Source organism: Mirounga leonina, unplaced genomic scaffold (assembly GCF_011800145.1).
Source record: "Mirounga leonina isolate KUSES-001 unplaced genomic scaffold, KU_Mleo_1.0 Mir_448, whole genome shotgun sequence".
In the NCBI taxonomy this organism is placed as follows: domain Eukaryota; kingdom Metazoa; phylum Chordata; class Mammalia; order Carnivora; family Phocidae; genus Mirounga; species Mirounga leonina.
In genome coordinates, this window is record NW_023270758.1 from 1,526,733 (window position 1) to 1,550,171 (window position 23,439).

The window sequence follows — 23,439 nt, forward strand, 5'->3', positions numbered from 1 at the left end:
CTTGGTTTATGGGGGAGAAGGAGAGATGTAGGAGCAGACTTCGTTTCCAGAGGAACTATTATCCGGTCTCTATTTAGATTGGTGAGAAATGAGACAAAAAGTTGGAAAGGTCATAAAAAAAAAAGAATATCTAAAAGTGATTGTGGACAGCCTTGTAACATGAGACTGATTGCTTCCAATCTCTTTATTTCTATACTGGATGTTTTAATTTAGGATTTTTCAGTCCAATTGTAACCTAGTTATTCTAGATACGAGGTCATAATGGTCTCAATAGAAACTTTTTCTGATGAGGAACAATGATGAAGATTTTCAGTAATCGTATTATGATACCGAATTTCAAATAGGACATAAGTAAAATCATTTCTTTAGAACATAATATGTGACTTTGTCTCCATGCTCTAGGGCGTTAAAATCTTGTGGACCAGGTGGCACTGCTCATGTGAAGTTAGTGGTAGAATGGGACAAGGAAACAAAAGATTTGTGAGTATTTTTTTTACTTAGTGCTTATAGAATCATTGTTTTAATGATCATTTTAATAGCATCCCTTTGATCTTTCAGATTAGCTGAAACAAATCTCTCTTTAAGTATCCAAGTGGGTTGCTAATCCTTTATTTAACCGGTTACTTCTTTCCTGTACATTCTTTTGTCTGGATCTCAAAAACCTCAGAATGTTTGCTGCTGATCAGACAGAACTATTTATTCATTACTGTACAGGGCCAATTACTTTTTTTGTTGTTTTTAGAGCATGCTCAAGCAGGGGTGGGGGAGGGGAGGAGAGGGCAAGAGAGAGAATCTCAATCCATGCTGGGCGAGGAGCCCGACTCAGGGCTTAATCTCACAACCCTGAGATCATGACCTGAGCTGAAATCAAGAGTGGGATGCTTAACCAACTGAGCCACGCAGGTGCCCCTTTGATTTTTATTACAGGCCCATTAATTCTAGTAAATTATGCCAAATGCATGGCCTTAGATACAAAGGACAAGAATATATGAATTAATAGTTCATGGCCAATCCCATGAAAACCAACTCCCAAGTTATTTCTTGAAAATAACTTTATAGATACAGAACTTTTCAAGGATATTTTGAAACATAGAAAAGTTGGGTGACCAGTTGGATAACCTGTTTGCTTTCATTACACACTGGTTCTTTTTGGTTATAAATTTATAGTCACATTGTGAAGCTGCAATTTTGGGGTCAGTTTTGCAAGACATTCTCTGATAAATACCCACCCCCTCCCCCATTGCAGCTTGTTTGTAAATACTGAAGATGAGTATATTCCTGATGCAGAAAGCGTCCGTCTGCAGAGGGAGCGTCATCATCAGCCTCAGACTTGCACTTTATCCCAGTGTTTCCAGCTCTACACCAAAGAGGAGCGGGTAAGAGCCTGGCAGCACTTCTTAGGTGGTGAGGGGGGCAGGGAGGGGGGTGGGGTAGGATGACACCAGAGAAGCAAATGATGCTCCAGAAAAATCCCCAGACATTCTGCACTCATGTAAGTTCTGCTGCACACATAATGGGCATCTAAGTGCTATCCATTTTAGGACTTTAACAAAAAGTAGTTTAGATTACTAGAAAATTTTGACTGATTGAAATGCTCTAGAAGTGAACCTTTGTAGTTAATATTTTCCCCTTTTAACAATAATACACTTTTTTGTTTCGATTTAGAGATTTTATTTACTTATTCTCAAGACTTTATTTGAGAGAAAGAGAGATCGTGCGTGAGAGATTGAGCACAAGTGGGTGGGAGGCAGAGGGAGAGGGAGAAGCAGACTCTGCTGAGCAGGGAGCCCAACGTGAGGCTTGATCCCAAGACCCTGGGATCATGACCTGAGCTTGAAGGCAGACACCTAACCAGCTGAGCCACCCAGGTGCCCCTCAATTTAGAGATTTTAAATCATTTGCCCTAGTAACCAGAATAGTGATTCTTAATTTTTTGGTACTAAGAACATAGGTGCCAGAACCTATTTAAATTTAAACTAAATTAATGAAAACGAAATAAAATTTCAGTTCCTTAGCTGCATTAGTCACATTTGGAGTTCTCAGTGCGGGTATACATGGAAAGTTCTATCAGACAGCATGCTTCAGACCAGTCAACACAGTGCTTGGCAGATAGAGGGGACTCAGTAAATATTTGAATGGAAGAATGGACAGATACATGGATAAGTAAGTCTCTGCAGATGGGGCCAAGGTCTGTGTGGTTTTTAAAACTCTCCAGGTTTTTATGCACCTTGAAGAGCCTTGACTAGAGTACTTGGCATTCATCTAATCTTGAGTTGATGTTAGGATCATAATTTTGACTGCTAATTGTTACTGCTCACTCTTGTATGTAGTGAACCCTGCAATTTCAGGGTTAGAGGGGACTTTAAAGCTCCTTTTTTCTAATGGTTGAGTTCTTCTACCTAATTGCAAATAGATGATTGTCCAGCTACTGTTTGAATACCTTAGTTATGAGGCATTAGTCTCTACTCAAGAGACATACCATTTCCTCTCTGGATATCTCTGATGGTCACTGAAGCTGCCCTGAAATAGGCCCCAGGTTACTATAGCCAACAGGCGTTCTCTCTCCTGAGTTCATTAAGGATATTTGAGGACAAGTCTTAATTTTCTTCCACTTGTCTGTCCTTTAAATATTTGAAAATACTTTTAATATTCTCACAGAATCTTTTTCCCCCAAGCTGTTCATAGCTCATTCCTTTAATAATAGTTTTTTATATGACCTGTGTTTTTTTTTCCCCCCAGTTTGGGGCCTAATTATAAAATAGTTGGCTTTTTTTTTTTAATTTTTAAAATTGTTTTAGATTTTATTTATTTATTTGAGAGAGAGAGAACACAAGTAGGGAGGAGAGGGAGAAGCAGACCCCCTGCTGAGCAGGGAGCCCGATGTGGGGCTCAATGCCAGGACCCCGGGATCGTGACCTGAGCTGAAGGCAGACGCCTAACTGACTGAGCCACCCAGGTGCCCCAGTTAGTTGGCTTTAAAATGGGTTGATGGCAGACTCTGGAACTTTGTCCTGTATAGGCTTGCTTTTTTTTTTTTTTTTTTTTTTTTTTAAATTTGGGAGATGTTTGAGAATGGCACAAAGCTTAAAACTGAGCAGATCTACTATATGGCAACATTGGTATTCCACAAAACATCTCACTGGTCTAGAAGGATGAGTTCAAGCTGGCAAGATACATTTTAGTAGGGATTCATTCAATAAATGTTTATTGAGTACCTACTGTGTGCTAGGTGCTGCGTGAGGTACTGGGGATGTAACGGATCAAACCAAATGGTGGTTCTTCCTCTGGGCTATTTATAGTCTAGTGGGGATAAATAAGTAAATCAAGGAAGCAACTTGATGTGGTTGAGAAACAGGAATGAGGCCAGTGTAGCTGGAATACAGGGGTGAGGAAGAGAGTTGTGAGAGTCTGTCCTGGTCATAAAATAACCGTAGCGTCTATAAAGCAGTGCCTGGCACAGAGAAGGCATTTGGTAGGTATCTACTAGAATGAATGAATAAGTGAGTATTATTTGGGCAGTTCAGTCACTGGGTCCAAAAATAACAGTACAGGTACAGAGGAGGAGATAGGATTTAGCAGCAGACCCTGAGACGGTAACTTTGGGTTTAGTTGTCTACAAGCTCAGTATTGATCCACAGTGTCATGTGTCAGCCACCGTCAGCTGCCTTAAGGATACTTTAAAACAGTGTCCAGAATTCAGATGGTGATAGCACTGCCCTTTTCATTACCTTAAATGTTCACGGTTAAAAGAGACAGACAAACCGTGGCATGAGAGAGTGGCTAGGGGATGGTGCATCTGGAAACCATGATGTGCTGAATGTCTTTTGACAGAGGAGGCCTTAAGTGGGGATCTGATAGTTATTTTTAGGCACTTCAAGGACTGTCTGTGGATGAGGGATTGGACTTAATTCTATCTAAAAAGCAGAACTTAAAGATTGGAAATTACAAGGGAGAATGAATTTGTCTTAATATGAGGAAGAACTCCCTGACAGACCATCTGAAAATGAAATAGCTGCCTGCTGAGGTAGCTGTCCTTCATTTGCTACGCAGAGTTAGCTAGACCAGCGATGCTCCAAGTATGGTCTGCAGGTCCGGGAGCTCTTTATAGCAGTTTACAGTAAGATAAGTACAGAAATCAGAGACGTTTTAGAAAATGTCATAGCTATTAGACATTGTCAGGACATTCTTACTGTATCTTATACAAGTATCTGTGTTGGAAATTAACAAAACAAATAAACAACTTGCCCTTTTACCACAAGCCCTGGGCTGGATGGCCACATATGGAGACATTATAATATGTCAGCAGAGGTGCAGACTTACCGGATGACAGTGTAGGTCCCTGCCAGTCTGTGTCTGAGCCACCTCCATCTACCCAAACTTCTATTTCTCCCCATGTTTCCTACAAACATGATTGGGTCTCCCTGTCATGAAGAAAAAGAAAATCTCCTCAATTCTGTTTCCCTTTCCAGTGACCATGCCTGCCTTTCTCTTCCTCCTTTCTGCTTCATTCCCCATTGGTGGTTTCAGCTTTTGCCCTCCCTCCGTCTGACTTGCACTTCTGACAGTACCCTCTGAAACTCTCTCGGTGGCCTCTGGTTTGCTCAGTTCTGTGGCCTTTGCCCCATCTCCAGCCGACCCCTCCAGGGTCTTGCCATTTTCTCTCCTTGGTCTGTATAAAAAAGAATGCTTCTGGTTTGCCTGTTTTTCTGACTATACGTCCTCAGGCTCTTTCCCTTAAAAAGAGGCATTCCCCAAGATTCTGTTCTTGACTGCTGTCTGTCCCATCTCAGTGGGCATTGTCATCCACACCATGCTTTCCTTAACCTCATCATGTTCATGGTCCCTGATCTGATGCATCTTCTGAACTCCAGAAGGGATTTAAATCTCTCACCAGACATGCCTCATGGGCATCTCTAACTGAATATGTCCCCATCCTGAAACCCTCGCCTGCAGAGATGGCATATGTAGACTTGAAGCCTCAGATTGACGTTCAGAAAGACCTTGTTAATAGCAGGGGGGGGGGGGGGGGGCATTGTTTAGAGGGTTTCAGTGCTTGGGAGAGAGAGATCAGTTAGGAGACCCGCCAAAGTCCAGGTAAGAGCATGGGTGAGGATTGTGATTAAGGCCACCTTCGTGGGAATGGAGTAGAGGAGACAGGTGTGTGATATGGCAGACACAATTACTTTGGATAGATGTGGAACCGGAGGAAGAGGGAAGGGTTCGAAGGTTTGGGATACTCTGCCCCTCCCCGCCCCCCCCGCCCCCGCCCCTGCCTTGAGTACTGCTTTTGGTGGGTGGTAGTGGTGGTTTGCTGAGGTAGGACTTAGAGGAGGAGGAGAAAGTATATTGATGGAAAGGCAACAGGTTGAGTTTAGGAGTTTGTGGAAGTTGAGGTTCTTCTGTGACATTGAATACCCTCTGTGTAATATTTACCTGTTCAGTGATCTCTTTTTGAGAGATAATTTACTCAGCAAATCTTCGGGGGCTATCTCTGGCCAGGTGCCTCTTGTGATTGTGTTTTTCCACTGACTCCCCATCATATGTGGTTTCCAGAGAGATTCCGAATCGTACCACACCCTGACCAGGAAGTGAGTGCCATGGTCTTCTGTAGAAAGTCTTGCCTTAAGTGGTGCTTAACGGAATTCGTTTTGTGTCCTTGTTTTCAGCTTGCTCCAGATGACGCCTGGCGCTGCCCGCACTGTAAGCAGCTGCAGCAGGGGAGCATTACGTTAAGCCTCTGGACTCTGCCTGATGTGCTTATTATACATCTAAAGAGATTTCGACAGGTAGGTAAATCCTCTGTCTTAGTGAGAAAAGCTGTGGCCATGTTTCTTACACCTCTCCTGGTGGGCTGCATGGGGATTCTTTGGGTGTCTCTCTTTGATCTAGTGTTCCTGTCCATATTGTTAGACACACACACACATCTGCCCCAGTGTTTGGGGTCATGTTTTGTTCTTACCCAAAGCAAAATTTGAACATCTTGTGACCCTTTAAATTCTAAACATTTTAGTTCTTACTGCAGATATTTTACTTTGTTCTTGAGGACTTGCTTTAGATTTGTAAATGTTGTTTTTAAATTATAGTAAGTATATTTTGGTATTTAAAAAAAAAAAAAGTAGAGCTCCTTTCTGGGGTGGGTAGAATTCTCTTTGTACCTAAAGTAATAATGGGTGTTATCCTGCTCCCAAGGAGCTGTCGTATAGTTGGGAAGGTGAGTCATAAATATATACAGAGAAAAGGTGCTTTGAGCTGTATTACTCTGAGTCAGTTTTTCCGAAAAGGCTGTCTATTCCCTGAGGTTAGGGTTGTCCTGGGTGGGCCCCATTGTAGGAGAGGTAAAGAGGAAGTAAATGTTTAAGGAGTGTCTGAGGCCTGGCTTTAAGGTTTGTATCTGAAAGATTAGGAGGAGGCATCTCCCAGGTGAGGAGAGGAGCAGGGCTGTGCACTCAACGGTGGCAGAGGGAGCAATGCATGCAAAGCCCTGAGTGCGGATAGCATGTGCCAGAGACTGAAAGCAGGCCAATTTGGCTGCAGCTCCAGAGGATGGGGGAAGCTGTGAGCTGAGGTGGAAGGGGTGCGCAGGGGCTGGCCAAGCAGACCCTTGTGGATAGAGTGGGATTCTGATAAAGGGTTATAAACAGAGAAGCAACATGACCAAATTTGTGATTTGAAGAGACCATTCTGGCTGCCGTGTAGAGAATGTGAGGCTGCACGAATGAAGCTAGGGAGATCTGAAGGGAACCAAGGCAACCATCCAGGGGAGGGATACTGATGGCTTCTATGGAGCAGTGGCAATGGAGATGAGATCGGAATAGAATCAAAAGATGTTTAGGACTTGCTGATGAAGTGGAGGTGTCTGCGGTGACATGCACAGGATCCCCATGGCTGGGCTTTCACTCAAAGGTTTAGGGTCTGGCTCCTTTAGTAAAGAATGTCCCAACTGCATGCTTCCATTGGGACCTGCAGGTAGAGAGCTGGTGAGGTTCAGAGCCCAGCCTTCTCTGGCCCCTTCCACATATGCACACTAACTTCCTTCGCTTTCTGTTTCTTTAGAAGGCATGTCCCCACCCTTACCACACCTCGGACTCAAAACTGCAGTGTCGCTTTTGACTTCTTGTCCCTCCCCTGTAGCCAGTTACCTCTTCAGTTTGGTTGTGCCTCTGCATGGCCTCCTGAGTGTGTCCCCTTCTCCCCATTCTTTTTTTTTTTTTTTAAAGATTTTATTTATTTATCTCCCCCCAGAGAGAGCATGGGAGAGAGAGAGAGCATGAGAGGGGGGAGGGTCAGAGGGAGAAGCAGACTCCCCGCTGAGCGGGGAGCCCGATGTGGGACTTGATCCCGGGACTCCAGAATCATGACCTGAGCCGAAGGCAGTTGCTTAACCAACTGAACCACCCAGGCGCCCCCCTTCTCCCCATTCTTGGCCGTCAGCATGCCACTGCAGACCTGTGAGACTTCCCAGCTGGTTGCAGTCACATTGTCTTCTCCTTGATTTCTTAGCCTAAGCTGCTCCTCCCTTTGTGTCACATCCTGTGCGCTGTTTACACAGCTCTGATGACATCCCCTCCGCCCTCAGGCCTCAGTGCTTGACTGCAGAACAAGGTCCAGATTCTTTAGTCTGACCTTCCTGACCATCCAGGGCTCATCCTGCCTTTCTCTTACGAACATTTTTCTTCTCTTAATAGATCCATGGCTCCTTGGGGTGGGCGTTAGCCATGGCTGTTAATTTCTTAAAGCTCCCACAGACACAGGAAACATTTAGAAAACAGCTATTGAGCTGACGGTTGGATTTCAGAGGATTTCCCAGTGGCCTTAATGGAAAGTACAGATTACCTAAGATTATCAACTAAATGAATATATCAAGTCAGTGTTAAGCGGTAACATGCTTGTTGGAGGAGGTGGGGGGGGGGTGATAGGGCGCACTGCTTATCCAGCGCTGTTCTGTGCGCATTGTCCCTCACATACATGAGCACTCCATCGCTGTTCATGCCTCTATGACAGAGGTATCAGGATGAACTGCCTGATAATGTCATTTTGTAAGTCTAAAACCTAAAACCCCTCTATCAGATAAGGAAATGGACTCAGAGGCTCATCACCCCTTATATGTAGGTCATTGCTTGTTCTACTTTTAGTGGTATTACAACCTGTTCCTCCAGACAGTTAAAGCTGTTAGTGAGTTTCCCTATTTTGAATGTGTCTTGGGAAACATCAGGTAACTCAAACCACTCTAGCTGATAGGGTCCACATTCCACACAAAACTGATCTACCATCTACTTGCTTGAAAATATCATCAGAACTTATTTTTCTTCTTGCAACAGGAAGGAGACAGGCGTATGAAACTTCAGAACATGGTCAAGTTCCCCTTGACTGGCCTGGACATGACACCTCATGTGGTTAAGAGAAGTCAGAGCAGCTGGAGTTTGCCATCCCATTGGTCTCCATGGAGACGGCCCTATGGACTCGGGAGGGACCCTGAGGACTACGTCTATGACCTGTATGCTGTGTGCAATCATCATGGCACCATGCAAGGGGGGCACTACACAGGTCTGCAGTGCGAGAGGCCGGGCGTCTGTGCTGACCCTTCCTTCAGACAGGTTTTACTTGTGACAGGGATACTTTTGCTTTAGAACAGTGTGCCAACTTTGAGGGCAGTTTTCATCCTCTGGATCGCTGTCCAAGAGCAAATAAATGAAAATTCTAACTTCTTTTCCTGAGTTGGGTCCTCCAGTAGTTGTCTGACCTGACTGGGGAGCGGTGTGTGCAGACAGCGCCATCTGGGCCACCAAGGGCTCACTGTGATTACCTCCCCTGCACTCCACATTTAAGGTTTCACTCCACCTCCTTGAAATTCTAGCTTCTCCCTTATTTGGAGTGATTTTATGAACCAGCTTTATAGTGTCTTTATAGTGACTTGGAAGAGTTTTTCTCTTTGTTTTAAGGCTAAATTTATTTTTCATTTTTTAAAAGCAACTGTGTTCATTATCTGAAATTTATAGGCTAGAGAGAAAGAGAGAACATTACCATTGGCAACATTTTTTTTTTTATGTGAAAACCATCATTGGCAACATTTTTTTAAAAATTGTGATAAATATACATATCAAAATTGACCATTTGAACCATGTTTGAAGTGTGCAGTTCAGTGGCGTTAAGTACATTCACGTTGTTTTGTGGCCCTCACCACCATCCTGTCTCCAGAACATTTCTTCTTCCCAAACTGAAACATTAAACAGTAATTCCCCTCTGCCCTCTTCCCCCCATCTCCTGCCACCACCAATCTTCCTGTCTCTATGAATCTGATTACTCCTGGAACCTTCTGTCAGTGGACCCATACAGTATTTGTCCTTTTGTGTTCAGCTTAGTTCATGTAGCATAATGTCTGTAAGATTCACCCATGTTCTAATATGTGTCAGAATTTCCTTCCTTTTTAAGACTGAATAATAATATCCCTTGTATGTAGGTAACATTTCTTCCAGTGTTTTTCTGTAAGTTTTGGCCATTATTTTACACTGTCATGATTGTACTGGTAGGTTCTATTTAGGTGAACATTCATGGAGCACGTCCTGCATAGCTTGCCCTGGGCTCACATCAGAGGCACATCAGAAATGAATAGGCCTCAACCTCTGTCTTCCCGGAGTGTAATCAGGTAGGGGGAAATAGGGCCAGATGATACGTAAGATCAGTAATGTGTCATAGGTTCTGTGGTGGAAATGTGCACAGGGGGTAGAGCAAGGGGCCATGGGAATGTGGTCAGAGCATGCTGGAGGCACAGGAGAAGCTGTGGGGATAGTAACCTGCCCTCTGTACTTCAGGACCAAATGGGCTGATGGGGAGACAGACAATAAAAGTTTCAGAATCAGAAGCACAGTGAGATGCGAGTGCTATGTACATGTCCCCGTATCCCAGTCTTCACACTTGACTGTAACAGAAGTATTTGGATGTTGGTGCTTAATTTTTATACACTGTTTTTTCATGACCACAGAACATTCTGTTGATGGAACTCTAATTTTATATAGCCATTCCCCATTGTTGAAAATGTCTACTGTCTCTGGTTTTTAACTTTGACTGTAACACTGATGAACATCTTTTAGTTTATATTCTAGTTTTGTAACTCCTCGAGATTGGTCTCAGAACTGGAATTATTGGCTTAAGGGCATGTGTGAACATCGGGGTGGCAGGCAGGTGTGGGGACTCTTCCTTGGACATTTGTGTTTGGGGGGAGTCCATGGAGGGCGCTGCTGTTAATTTGCCAGTCTGTATGGGTGGGCGGCCAGGACTTGGATTTTTGCTTCCTTCACACTAAGCACATTTTACATGTGTACTTCTAGGGACTTCCTTTCTTTATGAACTCAGTGCTTCATGCAATAAGACTCCAGGGCACCAGTGATTCATAAAGGTCAGGGGAGGTGGAAGAGGTTGGGTTCCACCAGTTAGTTTTTAAACATCTGTGAGACCCTTCCCTAGCAGTTAGCCCCGAGAGCCCCCTCAGCAGGCTCCCGAACCCCTCCACCAGCACACTCACTCAGCCTGCTCTCGGAGACCACAGGAGGCGGGGATGCGGCAGGTGACTGGATACAGTAATCTTTTATTCTTGAAACCCTTTTAGCTCATGTTCGTTTAGTACTTAGATGCTGCAGGCAACAATTATTTGTGAGAGGAATGATCCCAACTTGGAGTGTATCTCATAGTAGAACGGTTTGTTTGGCCTCTACCCGCCCTAGGAAGCACACTCAGGGAGAAAAATGAGATAGAGAAGTCGAAGACCCTAGAAGACAAAAGTTAATTAAACATTTAGATATATTTTACCTTGTATTTTGGTTTAAATCAAATTTAAAATCTGATAAGACTGAATTTTGTGTCTTGCATATTTTGTATTTGTATTTTATGGGGCCAGTTGCATTTAAATGTCATGTGTCTGATTGGATGTTTGCCTTTGTGGCGTTACCACTCATGTCTGTGTTCTTTGATCCTGAGTAATAGAATTATACACTCATGGACTCTTCAAATGGAAAGGAACTTAGAGGTGATTTCAGTCCACTGGTTAGCTGGTGTGGTAACACCTTTTCCAACATCCCTGGTTAGTGTTCACGCAGCTTCAGCTTTGGTAAAGAATGTGTCTTCCATTGATAATATTGTTTCTCAGGAAAATAATGCACTTTCCAACAAGAAATTGTTGAGAAAAAGAGGACAGTACTGGATTTTATCCTATCGTGTTCTTCTTTATATAGAGTGGGCTTTGGAAAATGCCTGAAAACCTGCAGGTACTTGGGAGGCCCCATAGTTTAGAGTCAGGAGCATGGGCTAGAAGCTAGACACCTCTTCCATGCTCTGTGACCTACAGCAGGTGACCTTACATGAACTTGGTGACTACGCCAGTGAACTAGAAGTGCTCGGACCTGCCTCTCGCGACCTATTGTTACCTAGGAAGAGCTTAGGCACTTTCTGCATTATTTCCCCTTTGTGATGCCTAGGCCATACCACTGCTTTTCTGATTGACACATAAAAGTTTAGGGTTTTAGTTTAGAGAACATTTTAAATGCCTTTGTATTGTTGAATTCAAGATAACATATTTTTAAGTCTTTATTTGGAATTTTATTTTGTACTAGTTCTAGCTATAATCACATGGTATGTGTATGGCTAACTTGTGTATGAATTCTAGATCAAACTTCCATGATGAAGAACCTGCCTTTTTTCTTTTTCAAAATTTCCAGTTTTTCATGAATCAGTCTTTGTAAAAATACAGAAAGAATATCACGGCAGTGTCAGATTGCTATTTAAATGCTAATTTCAGTTTGGGTGCTTATCTTGTTGTGGACTGGCACCAGTCTACGAACCACAATTTGAGTAGCACTTGTCTAGAAAACACTTGAGAAGCTAGTGCCAGGAAGAAAAGCAAGTAGAATTATTTGGTAAATACACTGAAACCATTAGTGATTTGCCCTGCTGCCTTAGTTGCCTTGCTGTGACTGGGAACAGACCACCCTGAAGAGAAACAGACTGATGCTAGTGCTGGGCTGTTCTGTCACCTTGTCTTGGGCGAGTCCCACTCCAGAAGAGCAGCCACCTCGCCAGCCGGGTCATTTCTATATCGAGCCTGACCTGACACCACTGGCCAGTTGCCGTTTTACCAGCTCCATGTGCTACCTCTCTCTCTACTTCTCTCCCCTTCTGGTCCTAGGAGCCCATAGCGGTCCATGATTTCCCTCCCCACGATCAAAGATTCTTATTCTGCTCTTCTCTTCGGGGACCTGTCTGGTGTAGCCCCTCCTCGCCTCAGTCCCTTTCATTTCTTAAGGTTCCATACTCACAAATGTGGTTGTCGCCTGCGAGGGAGTCACTCTTTGGCACCTCAGGACACTATGTGCCCTGCCTCTGAGTGTTGAGCAAAATATTCTAGCACTCATTTATTCTTACTCCAATAAATGGGTATTTTTAGAAAGCGTGATAAGAATGTACCCCTTTGGATCAAGTTTAATCACACCTCTTGATATATCCTTACAAGATCACATGGCTTCATGAACACTAAGTTCTTGTCTGCTTTTGTTGGTACCCGAATGGTCTTTATTTCTCTCTCAGGCTTAGAATTTGAACTGGAGAGAAACACGCATGCATTTATGAGCTCAAATGTTCTTAGTTTGCTGGGGGACTTCCACTGGGGCCTTGTTGGTGCTACCCCTGAGAAGCAGGGTGGGGTAGTTTAAGTGCAAGCTCAGGGACTAGATACACTTGATATGAACTGGGCCCTGCTTTTCACCAGCTGCTTGACCTTGGGCAAACTCGTTCATTTTTTTGAGCCTCTGTAAAATGGAAATAATAAAAGAACAAATGTCATAGGATTAACTGAGAAGTTTGGCACATAATAAGTGCTAAACAAATATTAGCTGCTGCTAGTATTAGTATCATTATTTCTAGTTCTATTTTCTATCTCTAATAAACACTAAAATGTGACAACATGCTTATATCAGGGTTTCCCAGCCTCAGCACTCTTGACAGTATGGCTGGATAATTCTTGTGGCGGGGACTGTCCTGGGCATTGTAGAATGTTTAGCAGCATCCCCAGTCACCCACTCAATGCCAGTAGCACCCTAACCCCTAGTATGACAGTCAAAAATGTCTCCATTCATGGCCAGATGTCCCTAGGGGAGCAAAATTGTCCCAGGTTGAGAACCACTGGTTTAAATAAATGAGTATATTGTGTTTTCTAAGATTAAGTAGAATTTTGTCCATTTGGAATAGTTTAAAATTTCCTGAAACATTTTGCCTAAGCGTGATAGGCGATTTGGATTTTTTACCCCTTCATATGTTACTACATGCAGCTTTAAAAACCTCTTGAGTTAATGATACGAGCCAAAGCACTGGTGTCTGTGGGCAGAGTGGAGTGGTTGGTGCCCCCCTCCCCTGGTACTGATGACAGGCTCTTCTTTGGCAGCGTACTGTAAGAACTCTGTGGATGGCCTCTGGTACTGCTTCGATGACAGTGATGTGCAGCAGCTGTCGGAAGATGAGGTCTGCACACAGATGGCATACATCCTTTTCTACCAGAGGCGGACAGCTATTCCATCATGGTCGGCCAACAGCTCAGTGGCAGGTAAGGCCAACTTATTCTTTGGCAGGTTTTTCTAGAACAGAAGATTGTAATTAATGGTCCAGAGAACTCCACAAGGTCTCATGACTCTGTGGGGTTGATCAGATCAATCCTCACATTTGCATTTAATATGGAAACCAAAATGATTGTGGTCAAGGAGATAGGGGTGGAATGTGTGAACCAGCAGCATTCACATGGAAGCATGTAGAGCCTGTCTCAAAGTGAGCATGCCATGTCTGCTTGTGGAATTAATGAATGAATGGATGAATGAAAAGGAAGGAAGGAAGGAAGGAAGGAAGGAAGGGAGGAAGGAAGGGAGGGAGGAAGGGAGGGAGGGAGGGAAGGAGGGAGGGAGGGAGAAAAAAAAAAAAAAGCAGTACGGCATGCTACTCTAAAAGGGAATGAGACTTGGCTTTGCCATGTTTTGGTTGGATCCATCATCTTGGAGCATATCCCATCCAAGCCACATGTTTAATCATCTGTAATGTGGGAGTACTAATAATACCTGCCTTATGGGGTCATTGTGTGCATCAGATTAGGAAAATGTACGTTAGAGCCTTTTAGAAAAGGTAAAGCACCATTAAAAATAGTTCTTTTTCCCTGTGCAGTCGGCCTGTTCCATTAGAAGGGTTGAAGGCTACAGTCTATTAGATGGGCTGGGTTTAGCTGGATGGGGTCTAGTCTGGATGCAGCTACACAGTCCAGGCAAGGTGATGCATGCTTCTTAATGCAGAGTTTAAGAGACTGTGGCTGAGGACGGGGACATGGTAACATGGGATCATGTTAGAGAGTATTAACCCTGGGTTGAAGCTTGTGAGGGGTAGGTTCGAAGCCGCTGAAAGGAGGCACAGCTGAAGCAGAGTGAGCCCCTGCTGGAGTCAAGCCTCACTCAGTACACCTGCCTCTCCGTAGCCACTCACTCCTTTAAGAGAGTGGGAACTCTAGTGCTCTAGTGCTTTTCCCCAGTGCTTTCTGGAGCCTGAGATATGCTTGGAAATTACACCCTCTTGAGGTCTATTTGAGACATGTTCTCAATTTTGAGAGCATTTTCTGTTGCTCTGGAATATATTTCAGGGCATCCCTGGAATGGACAGTACAGATTGACATATATCCTGGGTGTGTGCATGTGTGTGTGTTTGTATATTAACATCGTGAAAATGACATAACGACTCCACAAAGCAGTGAGGCTAAGAAGATGATGGAGCATGCCACTTTTATTTGCTCTGTGTCAGAATTTTTTCTGTGTGTGCTTAGAACAGTACTCGGCAGTAGGTGCTTAATAAATATTTGTAGAATGAGTATGAACGATTCAATTGCCAGCACTTAAGACCTGCACTTTGCATTACGAAGTGTCCATGCCTATACTTGCATTTCATTACTATAAATATGTGCGAGAGTCTGGCCTCCTTCTTCTCATCTTAAAGGGATATTCAAGCAGGCGCAGGTCTGCTTGAGGTCTGGGAATTAATACTGACGTCGGCCACCTCCCAGCTCTGGCAGCAGCACTTTTGTGAGGGTGTGTGCCAAGCCGCTGGCCCGGGATTCTGGCCTGACCTCACTGCCCGCTTTCTTTACTGCAGGCTCCACAAGTTCTTCCTTGTGTGAACACTGGGTGAGCCGGCTTCCGGGGAGCAAGCAAGCCAGCGTGACCTCTGCAGCTTCCTCCAGACGCACCTCCCTGGCCTCGTTGTCCGAGTCGGTGGAGATGGCCGGGGAGAGGAGTGAAGACGATGGTGGGTATGGGTTTTGTGACACATTTCTACAATGGTGTCTCATAGACACAGCACAGGGTCCCTCATGCTTAGGAATTAAGCCCCAAGAAGACTGGGAGAAGGTAAAAGGGCTGTGTAGCTGTGGGTTACAATCATAAGTGCCATTTTCTATAAACCGGATCATTCGCTTTTCCTCTGTGACCTCTAGGATGACTTTCTCCTCCTACTTCATTATTTTCCACTTCTAAGGTCTAGCGTGGAGGCTGGAGCTTTAACTCTGTATAATGTATACATTTCTTTCAAAGTGCTTTTCAGAGTTCCTAAAATAAGCTGTAAGGGGACTCTGCAAGGGTGATTTGCCCAGGGCCTCCTTCCTGGCAAGGAGGAGTCGCTGTGCTGGCTCCGCTGGGGGCTTCCTGACTCTTGGCTTCTCCCCTTTCCGCCGTGGTTTCCTTTAGAGGAATTTGTGGCATTTTCTTTTAAGTACAGAAGCATCTAGAACAAAAACTCTTGCTTCTGCATAAAGATAGTTTTTAAGAATTCTGAAAATGGTCACAATATAAAAACCTGGGAAATATGATACAAATAGAACTCTTTTTTTTTTTTTTTTTTTACCTTTACTTACCACTTGTGTAATGGCAGGAGAACCCTCAGTTCTGACAGGAACCCCAGGTGGTGCAGGAGGGATCAGGCAGCCCAGGCACCGAGGCTGGGAGGAGGCGAGAGTGAGCTCAGCTTCTCTAATGAGGATGGTGCCTCATCTCCCAGCAAATCTCCTTCTGCGGCCAGCATGTCGGTTGCTGTAATCCTGTAGTCTGCGTCTAGTGATGGGTAATTGTGAGAACGTGAAGTGGAGGGAAACAACAGGAAGCTGAAAGGGGCTGCTTGGCCGGGGAGGTCTGCGTCATTGTAGCTCCAGCCCCTCTCCCTCTTCTGGCTTGTTGCCTCTTTATTTGTAAAATAACAAGAGTACTTAGCTGGAATTGCTAAGCTCCTGACATTTTATGGAAAACCAGCCAGTGGATCTTTGCTTGTTTAGGTAGAGGTTTTTCTCAATGCAGCCTTTAAATTTAGAATTCACTGTTGTTTTAATAGTAAGCTGGTTTGCCCTCGGTCTGTGTAGTTGGTGAAATCAGTATCCTCTTAAGCATCATCATCACACTGGTGCCGGGTGGTGCCCATAGAACAGAGCCTGTCCCTGGGGATCTTATCTGGATGGTTTTATAAATACCACAGCTACGGTACCAAGTATGTATGAAATTTAATTTAGAATATTTTCTTTGGAAGGAAGTATTAAGGCACTCAAAATAGAAGTATGTAGTTCTAATTATGAACTTTTTCTTTGGAAGTTGGAGATGACTCAGGAGTATATTATTCTAATTATGGATATTGCCTTTAGAAGTTTGAAGTCACTCAGGATAGGAGTGTATTGTCTGTGGTTCTTTCCACCGGTCTGCTGTTATAGTCAATAATTACAAGCCAGGCTCCATGTGGCATTGAGTCGGGGGCAAGGGTTTGTGGTTCTGGTGTTAGCTCTGCCTCTGATTCTGCATAATCTTGAGCAACGACTTGACTTCTGTGGGCCCTGGTTCTCCTTAGTTAGATGAAGAAGCTGGATCAGCAGCTCACATTTACTAAGCGTCTGTGAAATGCCAGGTGGGCCTACGACTTTCAGGATTTTATCTAGTTCTTGTAGTAGTCCTGTGAGTTAGAGCAGACAGCCTATGGGCCAAATATGGCCCCTGCCTTTATTTGTAAATAAGGTTTTATTGGAACACAGCCACACCCGTTTGTTTATGTGTCCTCTGTGGTGGCTTTCATGCTGCAGTGACAGAGTTGAGTATTTGGCCCACAAAGCCTAGAGTATTAATTGCCTGGGCCGTTAAGTCTCTTGACCCCCGACGTACAGCAAGAAGTAAAGAGTTTGCCGATCCCTGAGTTAGAATGTCCCTATTTTATAGATAGGAGAACTGAGCTCAGAAAAGTTGAAGTCACGTGGCTGCTCTTATGACCTCAGACATGCTGGCTCTGAAAGTCACGCTCCTGTCATTCCACCAGGCTTGCCTTCCTTCCATCTTCAGTATCTTAAGGTGTTGCTGGGACATGTTTTCGGTTTAGCTTAATGCTATTCTCTCTGCTGCATTCAGGAGGTTTCTCAACTCGACCATTCGTGAGAAGTGTCCAGCGTCAGAGCTTGTCATCCAGATCTTCTGTCACCAGCCCCTTGGCCGTTAACGACAATTGCATTAGACCTTCTTGGTCCTTGTCCGCCAAGCTGCAGATGCGCTCCAGTTCTCCCTCCCGGTTCTCAGGGGACTCACCGATCCACACCTCTGCCTCCACCTTGGAGAAGATCGGGGAGGCAGTGGATGACAAGGTCTCCATCTCTTGCTTTGGCAGCTTAAGGAACCTTGCCAGCAGTTACCAGGAACCAAGTGATAGTCACAGCCGACGTGAGCACAAGGCTGTGGGTCGGGCCCCTCTGGCTGTCATGGAAGGTGTGTTCAGAGATGAATCAGACATCCGCAAATTGAACTCCAGTGTTGTAGACACACACAGCAAAAACTCAGCACAAGGGGATCGTGTGCCCCCAGTCTCTGATCCATTTGATAACAATAACCAGATTGCTTATGTGGATCAGAGCGATTCTATAGACAGCTCTCCAGTCAAAGAGGTGAAACCCACAAGCCACCCGGGCTCCCTCACAAAGAAATCAGACAGCACAGCCAAGAGATCCCCCAGCTCCAAAGGCGCTTCTGAGCCAGATAGAAGCTTGCGGAAGGGGAGACCAGTCTTGGCAAGCCAGGAATCATCTCTTTCAAGTACATCTCCTTCTTCTCCTGTTCCTGTAAAAGTTTCTATAAAGCCCTCCCGCTCCCGAAGCAAAGCAGATTCTTCTTCCAGGGCCAGTGGACGGCATTCCTCCCCTGCCTCTGGCCAGCCCAGAAAGCAGTCCTCCCCCAAACCCCAGGACTCCGTGTCATCTCCTTCGCCCCAGAAGCAGAAATCATCTTCCTCCCTCACCTACACTGCTTCCTCCACATCTGCCAAAAAAGCCTCGGGCTCTGCTGCAAAGGGTCCCTTCCCTCCTGGGAAGAGCAGGACTTCAGACCGGAGCTTGAGTAGAGAGGGCTCCAGGCAAAGCCTGGCTTCGGACAGAGCCAGCGTCACCTCCAGCTCTAAACCCAACTCCCCTCGGGTGAACCAGGCCAGGGCCGGGGAGGGCCGAGGGGACGGAAAGCACGTCAGGAGCTCCTCCATGGCCAGCCTGCGTTCCCCCAACACAAACATGAAGGCTGGTCTGAAGAGGGACAGCAAGTCGGAGGACAAGGGGCTATCCTTCTTCAAGTCAGCTTTGCGACAGAAGGAAACCCGGCGGTCGACTGACCTTGGCAAAACAACCTTGCTCTCCAAGAAGGCCGGTGGGAGCTCTGTCAAGTCGGCTGGTAAGAATGCTGGGGATGAGAAGGCAGAGAAAGGCTACCAGCCTCCAGGTATCCAGCAGCCAAGTGCAAGTGCAGTTGGAAAAGAGCAGCTTGTCTCCAAGGACCCTGCTTCTGCTAAACATTCCCTGCTGTCCGCTCGCAAATCCAAGTCTTCCCAGCTAGATTCTGGAGTGCCCCCATCTCCTGGTGGCAGGCAGTCTGCTGCGAAATCCTCAAAACAGTTCTCTTCTAGCATGCAAACCTCTGCACGGCCTTCTCAAAAACCTCAGTGATGTTTCTGCAATCCAAGTGTTTTATCTGTAAAGATGTTTATTTATTTAGAACCCCTTCCCTCCCACCAAAGCCTTCTATGCTTTTGTTTTGTATGTTTCGGGTCACGTGCCTAGTGTGTGTGCGCGTGTGTGCGCGCGTGTGTGTGTAGAATTCAACTGCAAATTGTTAAAAGCGTCGCCTTATTCTGCCATTGAACCAAATAACAGCCATAGGCAAAGCATTGATACCAAGCTAACTGGAATAATTGTAGACGAGACCCTGGGTGGTCCCTTTAGCAATTGTACATATTTCTTTCTAGAGAACTCTAATGACTTTTGTTGGATACTAGGGTTTGGAAACCTGTGAGCCAGTTAAGCTGTCATTAGTGTGTGCTGTGGAAGGACCGGTTATTTGACTTGGGTTTCCTCTGAGCAGGATTTGTCCTCACAGCTAATTGTCATGTGGCACCAGGAGCTCTAAAAACTGTGACGCTAACAGTGAAACCGAGAGAAGACTGTTGCTTTCTGCACTTTGGCCCCATCTACCAGTCTCTGCAAAGGGCAATATTTTAACACTAATGTTTCTCAGGTATATACTCAGCTAGTCTAGGGTGGATGCGCAATGAAGAAGGTGGCCTGTGAGTGACTGTCATTTCTCCGACTGCCACAGATAGAAATTTCTAGAGGTAGAAATGAAGTCTTTCATAGCTTCATGTCTGCAAAGATGTGTGTACCATAAGCTGTCTTGATTCTTAGGATATGTCCTAAGAGGTGGCAAATGGGACAGCCAGAGAGCCAGTCACTGATTAATTTTGTTTTCCTTCTAAATTCGCTAGCTATGGCCATGGGATTTTGAAAGGTAGAGCAGTTGACATCTTTGAAAGATTTCCGGAAAAAAATGGATTCTGAACTGGATGCATGAATCTGTACCATTTTCCTTCTCTGGTGTTGCTTTTCTCTATGTTAGAAGCTGAAAGCTCCGTGTTGCCCTGTGTGCGCATGCCCATGTTTCTTGTAACTTGGAGAGGAAAGAAGTTGCCTAATGCCAAAAGTCAGTTGATGGTGTGTTGAAGCAACGTGTGACAAAGTATTATGTGTGCGCTTCTGATGCTGCCTGTCAGTCTCAGTTGTAGACTGCTTTTCAGTAAGTCATTTATTTCTTCTTTGTGCTTAAGACTTAATCTCTTACCCAGGACTCAGAAGCAGGATTGGAGCATGTTCCATCTGGCATTGTCAGTGCAAATTGCATTTCTTGTTTAGAAAACCAGGGAACCTCACAAAAATCTCACAGATAAGCAAGATACATAGTTCTTCAAGCTTTCTGGAGGTATCCTGGCAATTTTTAGCTTTTTTTTTTTTCTTTCTATTTTTTTAAAAATGTCAAGAGAGTCATGGTCCTGATTCTCTTTGAATAGCATTTGTCACTTTGCCATGAAATATAGCATGCTAAGTTTATATGCTTTTAAATATTAATTTTTAAAAAAATTATAAACCCTTCCAGTTCTTCCTGAACTCTTGGTGCACAGATCCATTTATAACCTCCTTTTTCAGTATTGCTGTCTGTGAAGTAATTAGAACATGTACACATGCATAGCTATGAATTCTGCACTGCCTTTTTTTTTTTCCTGTCCCCCCCTCCCCCCGCCCCCATGAATACCTCTTGGGAAATATTTCCAATAGGTTTCTAACTTTATTTTGCTGCTACTTTGAGCATGAGCAGGTAACTTGCAAGTCTGGAGGCCATTTATGTTGAGGGTAGCTGGCATTTTAGACCCTTGCAATTTTTAAGACTTGGCTACTCAGCCTTGTGAAAGTTACCATAGTGCTCCATGAAGTTCATTGAACGTGAGCCTGTTGCCCGGTGCACTCGGTCCTGTACTCACCCCTTCACTAGGTATCGCTGTTGCACTGCATGGGCTTCTGGTCTCCCAAAGCAGCGTTCCTCTCCTCTACTGTAGTGTGACTGTTGAAGACTGGCTGCCCTCAGTGTGGTCACTGCTTCCACGGGCACCCTGACAGCCCCATCAGTGTTTAGCCACCGCTGGTTTTTCTGTGTCACTTTTATTTCCTGGAAAGGATGCACCAAGTATGGGATCAACAGTATCAGGAGTTGAATGTTTGTCTGATTTGAGCCTCTCGTCTTTCTTTGAAATAGATAAATCTCATTTGAAATCTCCTATCTGAAGCTCTGAAACAGCCTTAGAATTATAGTTTGACTACATAAAGGTTTTTAATAACACCTTTTTCTGGGGCTGTTACCAGTTAAGCATAAGTAGGATCTAGTTTAACTTTCACAGTGGCAAATATTTTTATTCTCAAGTCCTCCAGGAATGGATTTTCCATTATATCTAGTGTTTTCAAAAAAACAAAAAACAAAAACAAAAACAAGCAAACAAAAAAAACAACTCTACAAATTTCTTTAATTTTCCATGGGACCTAGAAATAAAATTTCAGTATCTGTAAATAATATGTCTATGGAGTTTAGTCTTTTTTTTTTTTTTTTTTTTCAGATTTAAATGAAAAAAAAAATCAGGAAGTATAATGGCATTGTGTAGACTTCTTTAAGCTGTTCCATTTCTGTGCTTGGTAAACAATGAAAATCTCATCCATATCTACTAGGTACAACTTTTAAGTCACAGAAAAGGTTATTTGCCCAAAAGTTTGAAGGTGCTCTTTGAGGTGTGAAAGATCTTATGGGAAAATTATTACTTGGTTCAATTCGGTTGTTCAGTAGGTTAGGGACTTGATGTTTGTTTTGTTTTTTATTTTCTCAGTGATGTTTGGCACATTGAGCATATCTATGCTTTGGGGTTAAAAATGATCTGCCAAGGTTGGTGGGCCTGAGTTTCTGGTTGGCAACCAGGTGGGCCTGATTAGAGCAGTCATTTCCTGGTAGGCACAGAGTAATCCCTGACAGGAGTGTGGCTCCTTAATGTTTTTTGCTTTTAAAAAACTTTTTATTTTTGATTTCTTTTCCTGTGAACATCCAGTGCACTGAGGCTATGTCATTCCTTCAGACAGCCCTACACCTTGCCTTTGTAATCCCTTGTATAATGTGGAACCACAACGAAACTGTTAAGCTCATGTCATCTCAAGATCACCTCCCAGCCCTTGTGTTTTCCCATCCTAAAAGCAGCCTAACTGAAAGGAAGTAATACCTTGCTGGGCCAATAGAAATGGACGTGGGAGTATTTGTGGTCTGGTAAAATATTGTAATTCTTGATGAAGCTGCCATAAATCCTTGTAATCATTCTTTCCTCATTCATTCATTCATTCTGCAAGCATTCGTTGAGGGCCTGCTTTGCTCGTAAAGGCAAGCGGAAAGCGTCAGGAATTCGCTGTAGCCGAGGAGCCCTGGGAGCCCAGCCGATGAGCCAGGGGATGCCAGTGATACCCTAAATGGGGTGACGGTCCCCCCCCCCAAACAGAGAGCAGATGGATTCTGGTGAAGCAGTCAAGGCCTGTGGTCCTCTTGAGCAAGTCTCTCCTGTTCCGGAAACCAAAAGTGCCCTTCTTCATCTTCGGAGACATTTTACTCTTACATCCACTTTTTCAGACTGAGCTGTCTCTACTACTTAGGGGTTGAAAATCCATTACGAAGTCACTTTCCATTAGAATTTGGTCATCCACATGTGTATGAAATAGATGTGGGGGTTGGGGGAGGGGGACAAATTGCCATCCCTCTAAAGTAACTATCGTGGAAAAAACGAGGGACAGTTTGTCCAGGAAGCAGTAGTGTCAGCCTTTAGGAAAAATGGAGCGGAGATGAGCTGTGAACAAAGCTCACTTATTTCAAATAAACATGTTTTTTTAAAAATAGATTGACATCTGACGTTACATTTCATTCTGACAAATTACCGAAGAGCTGAAGTTGTTGTTTCCTACGTAGGTTATCGGAATTATTGGATGCCAAGATAATTAGTGTTTCTGGGTTGGATTTTTGAGATAGTATGCAAATCATAAGCACAGTTTCAATAAAACACATATTCTGTGAGGCGTGTTGAACTTGTATTATTTGGAATTGAGAAGAGCAAAATTTGCTGACAAACCAGCGCCTATATCATAAACAGAAAGCAGCTGCTACTGTGCTGTCTTCATGTTCATAAAGGACACATTACTGTGTTAAACCTGACTACATTTTTCGAGGGGAAATCCTGTGCTTTCTTTAAATGAACACTTAGTGTTTCACACTGCCTTTTGATCAACTCTCAAAGTGTTCGTTTTGCAGCTGCAGTTTGAGCATGACCAGTCATTTTTTCCCCCAAGTAATGACAACAGTTTTGCTTGGCCTCCATATAACCCAGAAAGCATGTTCTTACCACCTATGCAAACAACTAATAAAATGTAGACTACCCTAAATGTAAATTTTAAAAAAGGCAGTTCTTGGATAATGGAGCTCTATTTTTGAATTTGTAATTTTTTTACATGTGGCTTTATCATCAATACTG

General features: G+C 44.2%; 1 protein-coding gene across 4 annotated transcripts in view; it reads left to right on the plus strand.

Moving 5' to 3' along the window:
- Window positions 1-23,439, plus strand: part of USP31 (ubiquitin specific peptidase 31) — a 166,769-nt gene that overhangs the window by 45,345 nt on the left and 97,985 nt on the right. For 2 of the 4 annotated variants that reach the window (XR_004676222.1, XM_034988065.1), the window contains exons 10-16: window positions 403-480; window positions 1,247-1,376; window positions 5,667-5,786; window positions 8,319-8,544; window positions 13,427-13,585; window positions 15,163-15,315; window positions 17,442-18,740. Coding sequence is in view for 3 of the 4 variants with exons in the window: in XM_034988065.1 (XP_034843956.1) it covers window positions 403-480; window positions 1,247-1,376; window positions 5,667-5,786; window positions 8,319-8,544; window positions 13,427-13,585; window positions 15,163-15,315; window positions 17,442-18,740 (2,165 nt within the window). In the remaining variant the exon portion in view is untranslated. Of the gene's footprint in view, window positions 1-402; window positions 481-1,246; window positions 1,377-5,666; window positions 5,787-8,318; window positions 8,545-13,426; window positions 13,586-15,162; window positions 15,316-17,441; window positions 21,344-23,439 lie in introns of those variants that run through there. The other 2 variants (XM_034988064.1, XM_034988066.1) reach the window with 1 other exon arrangement.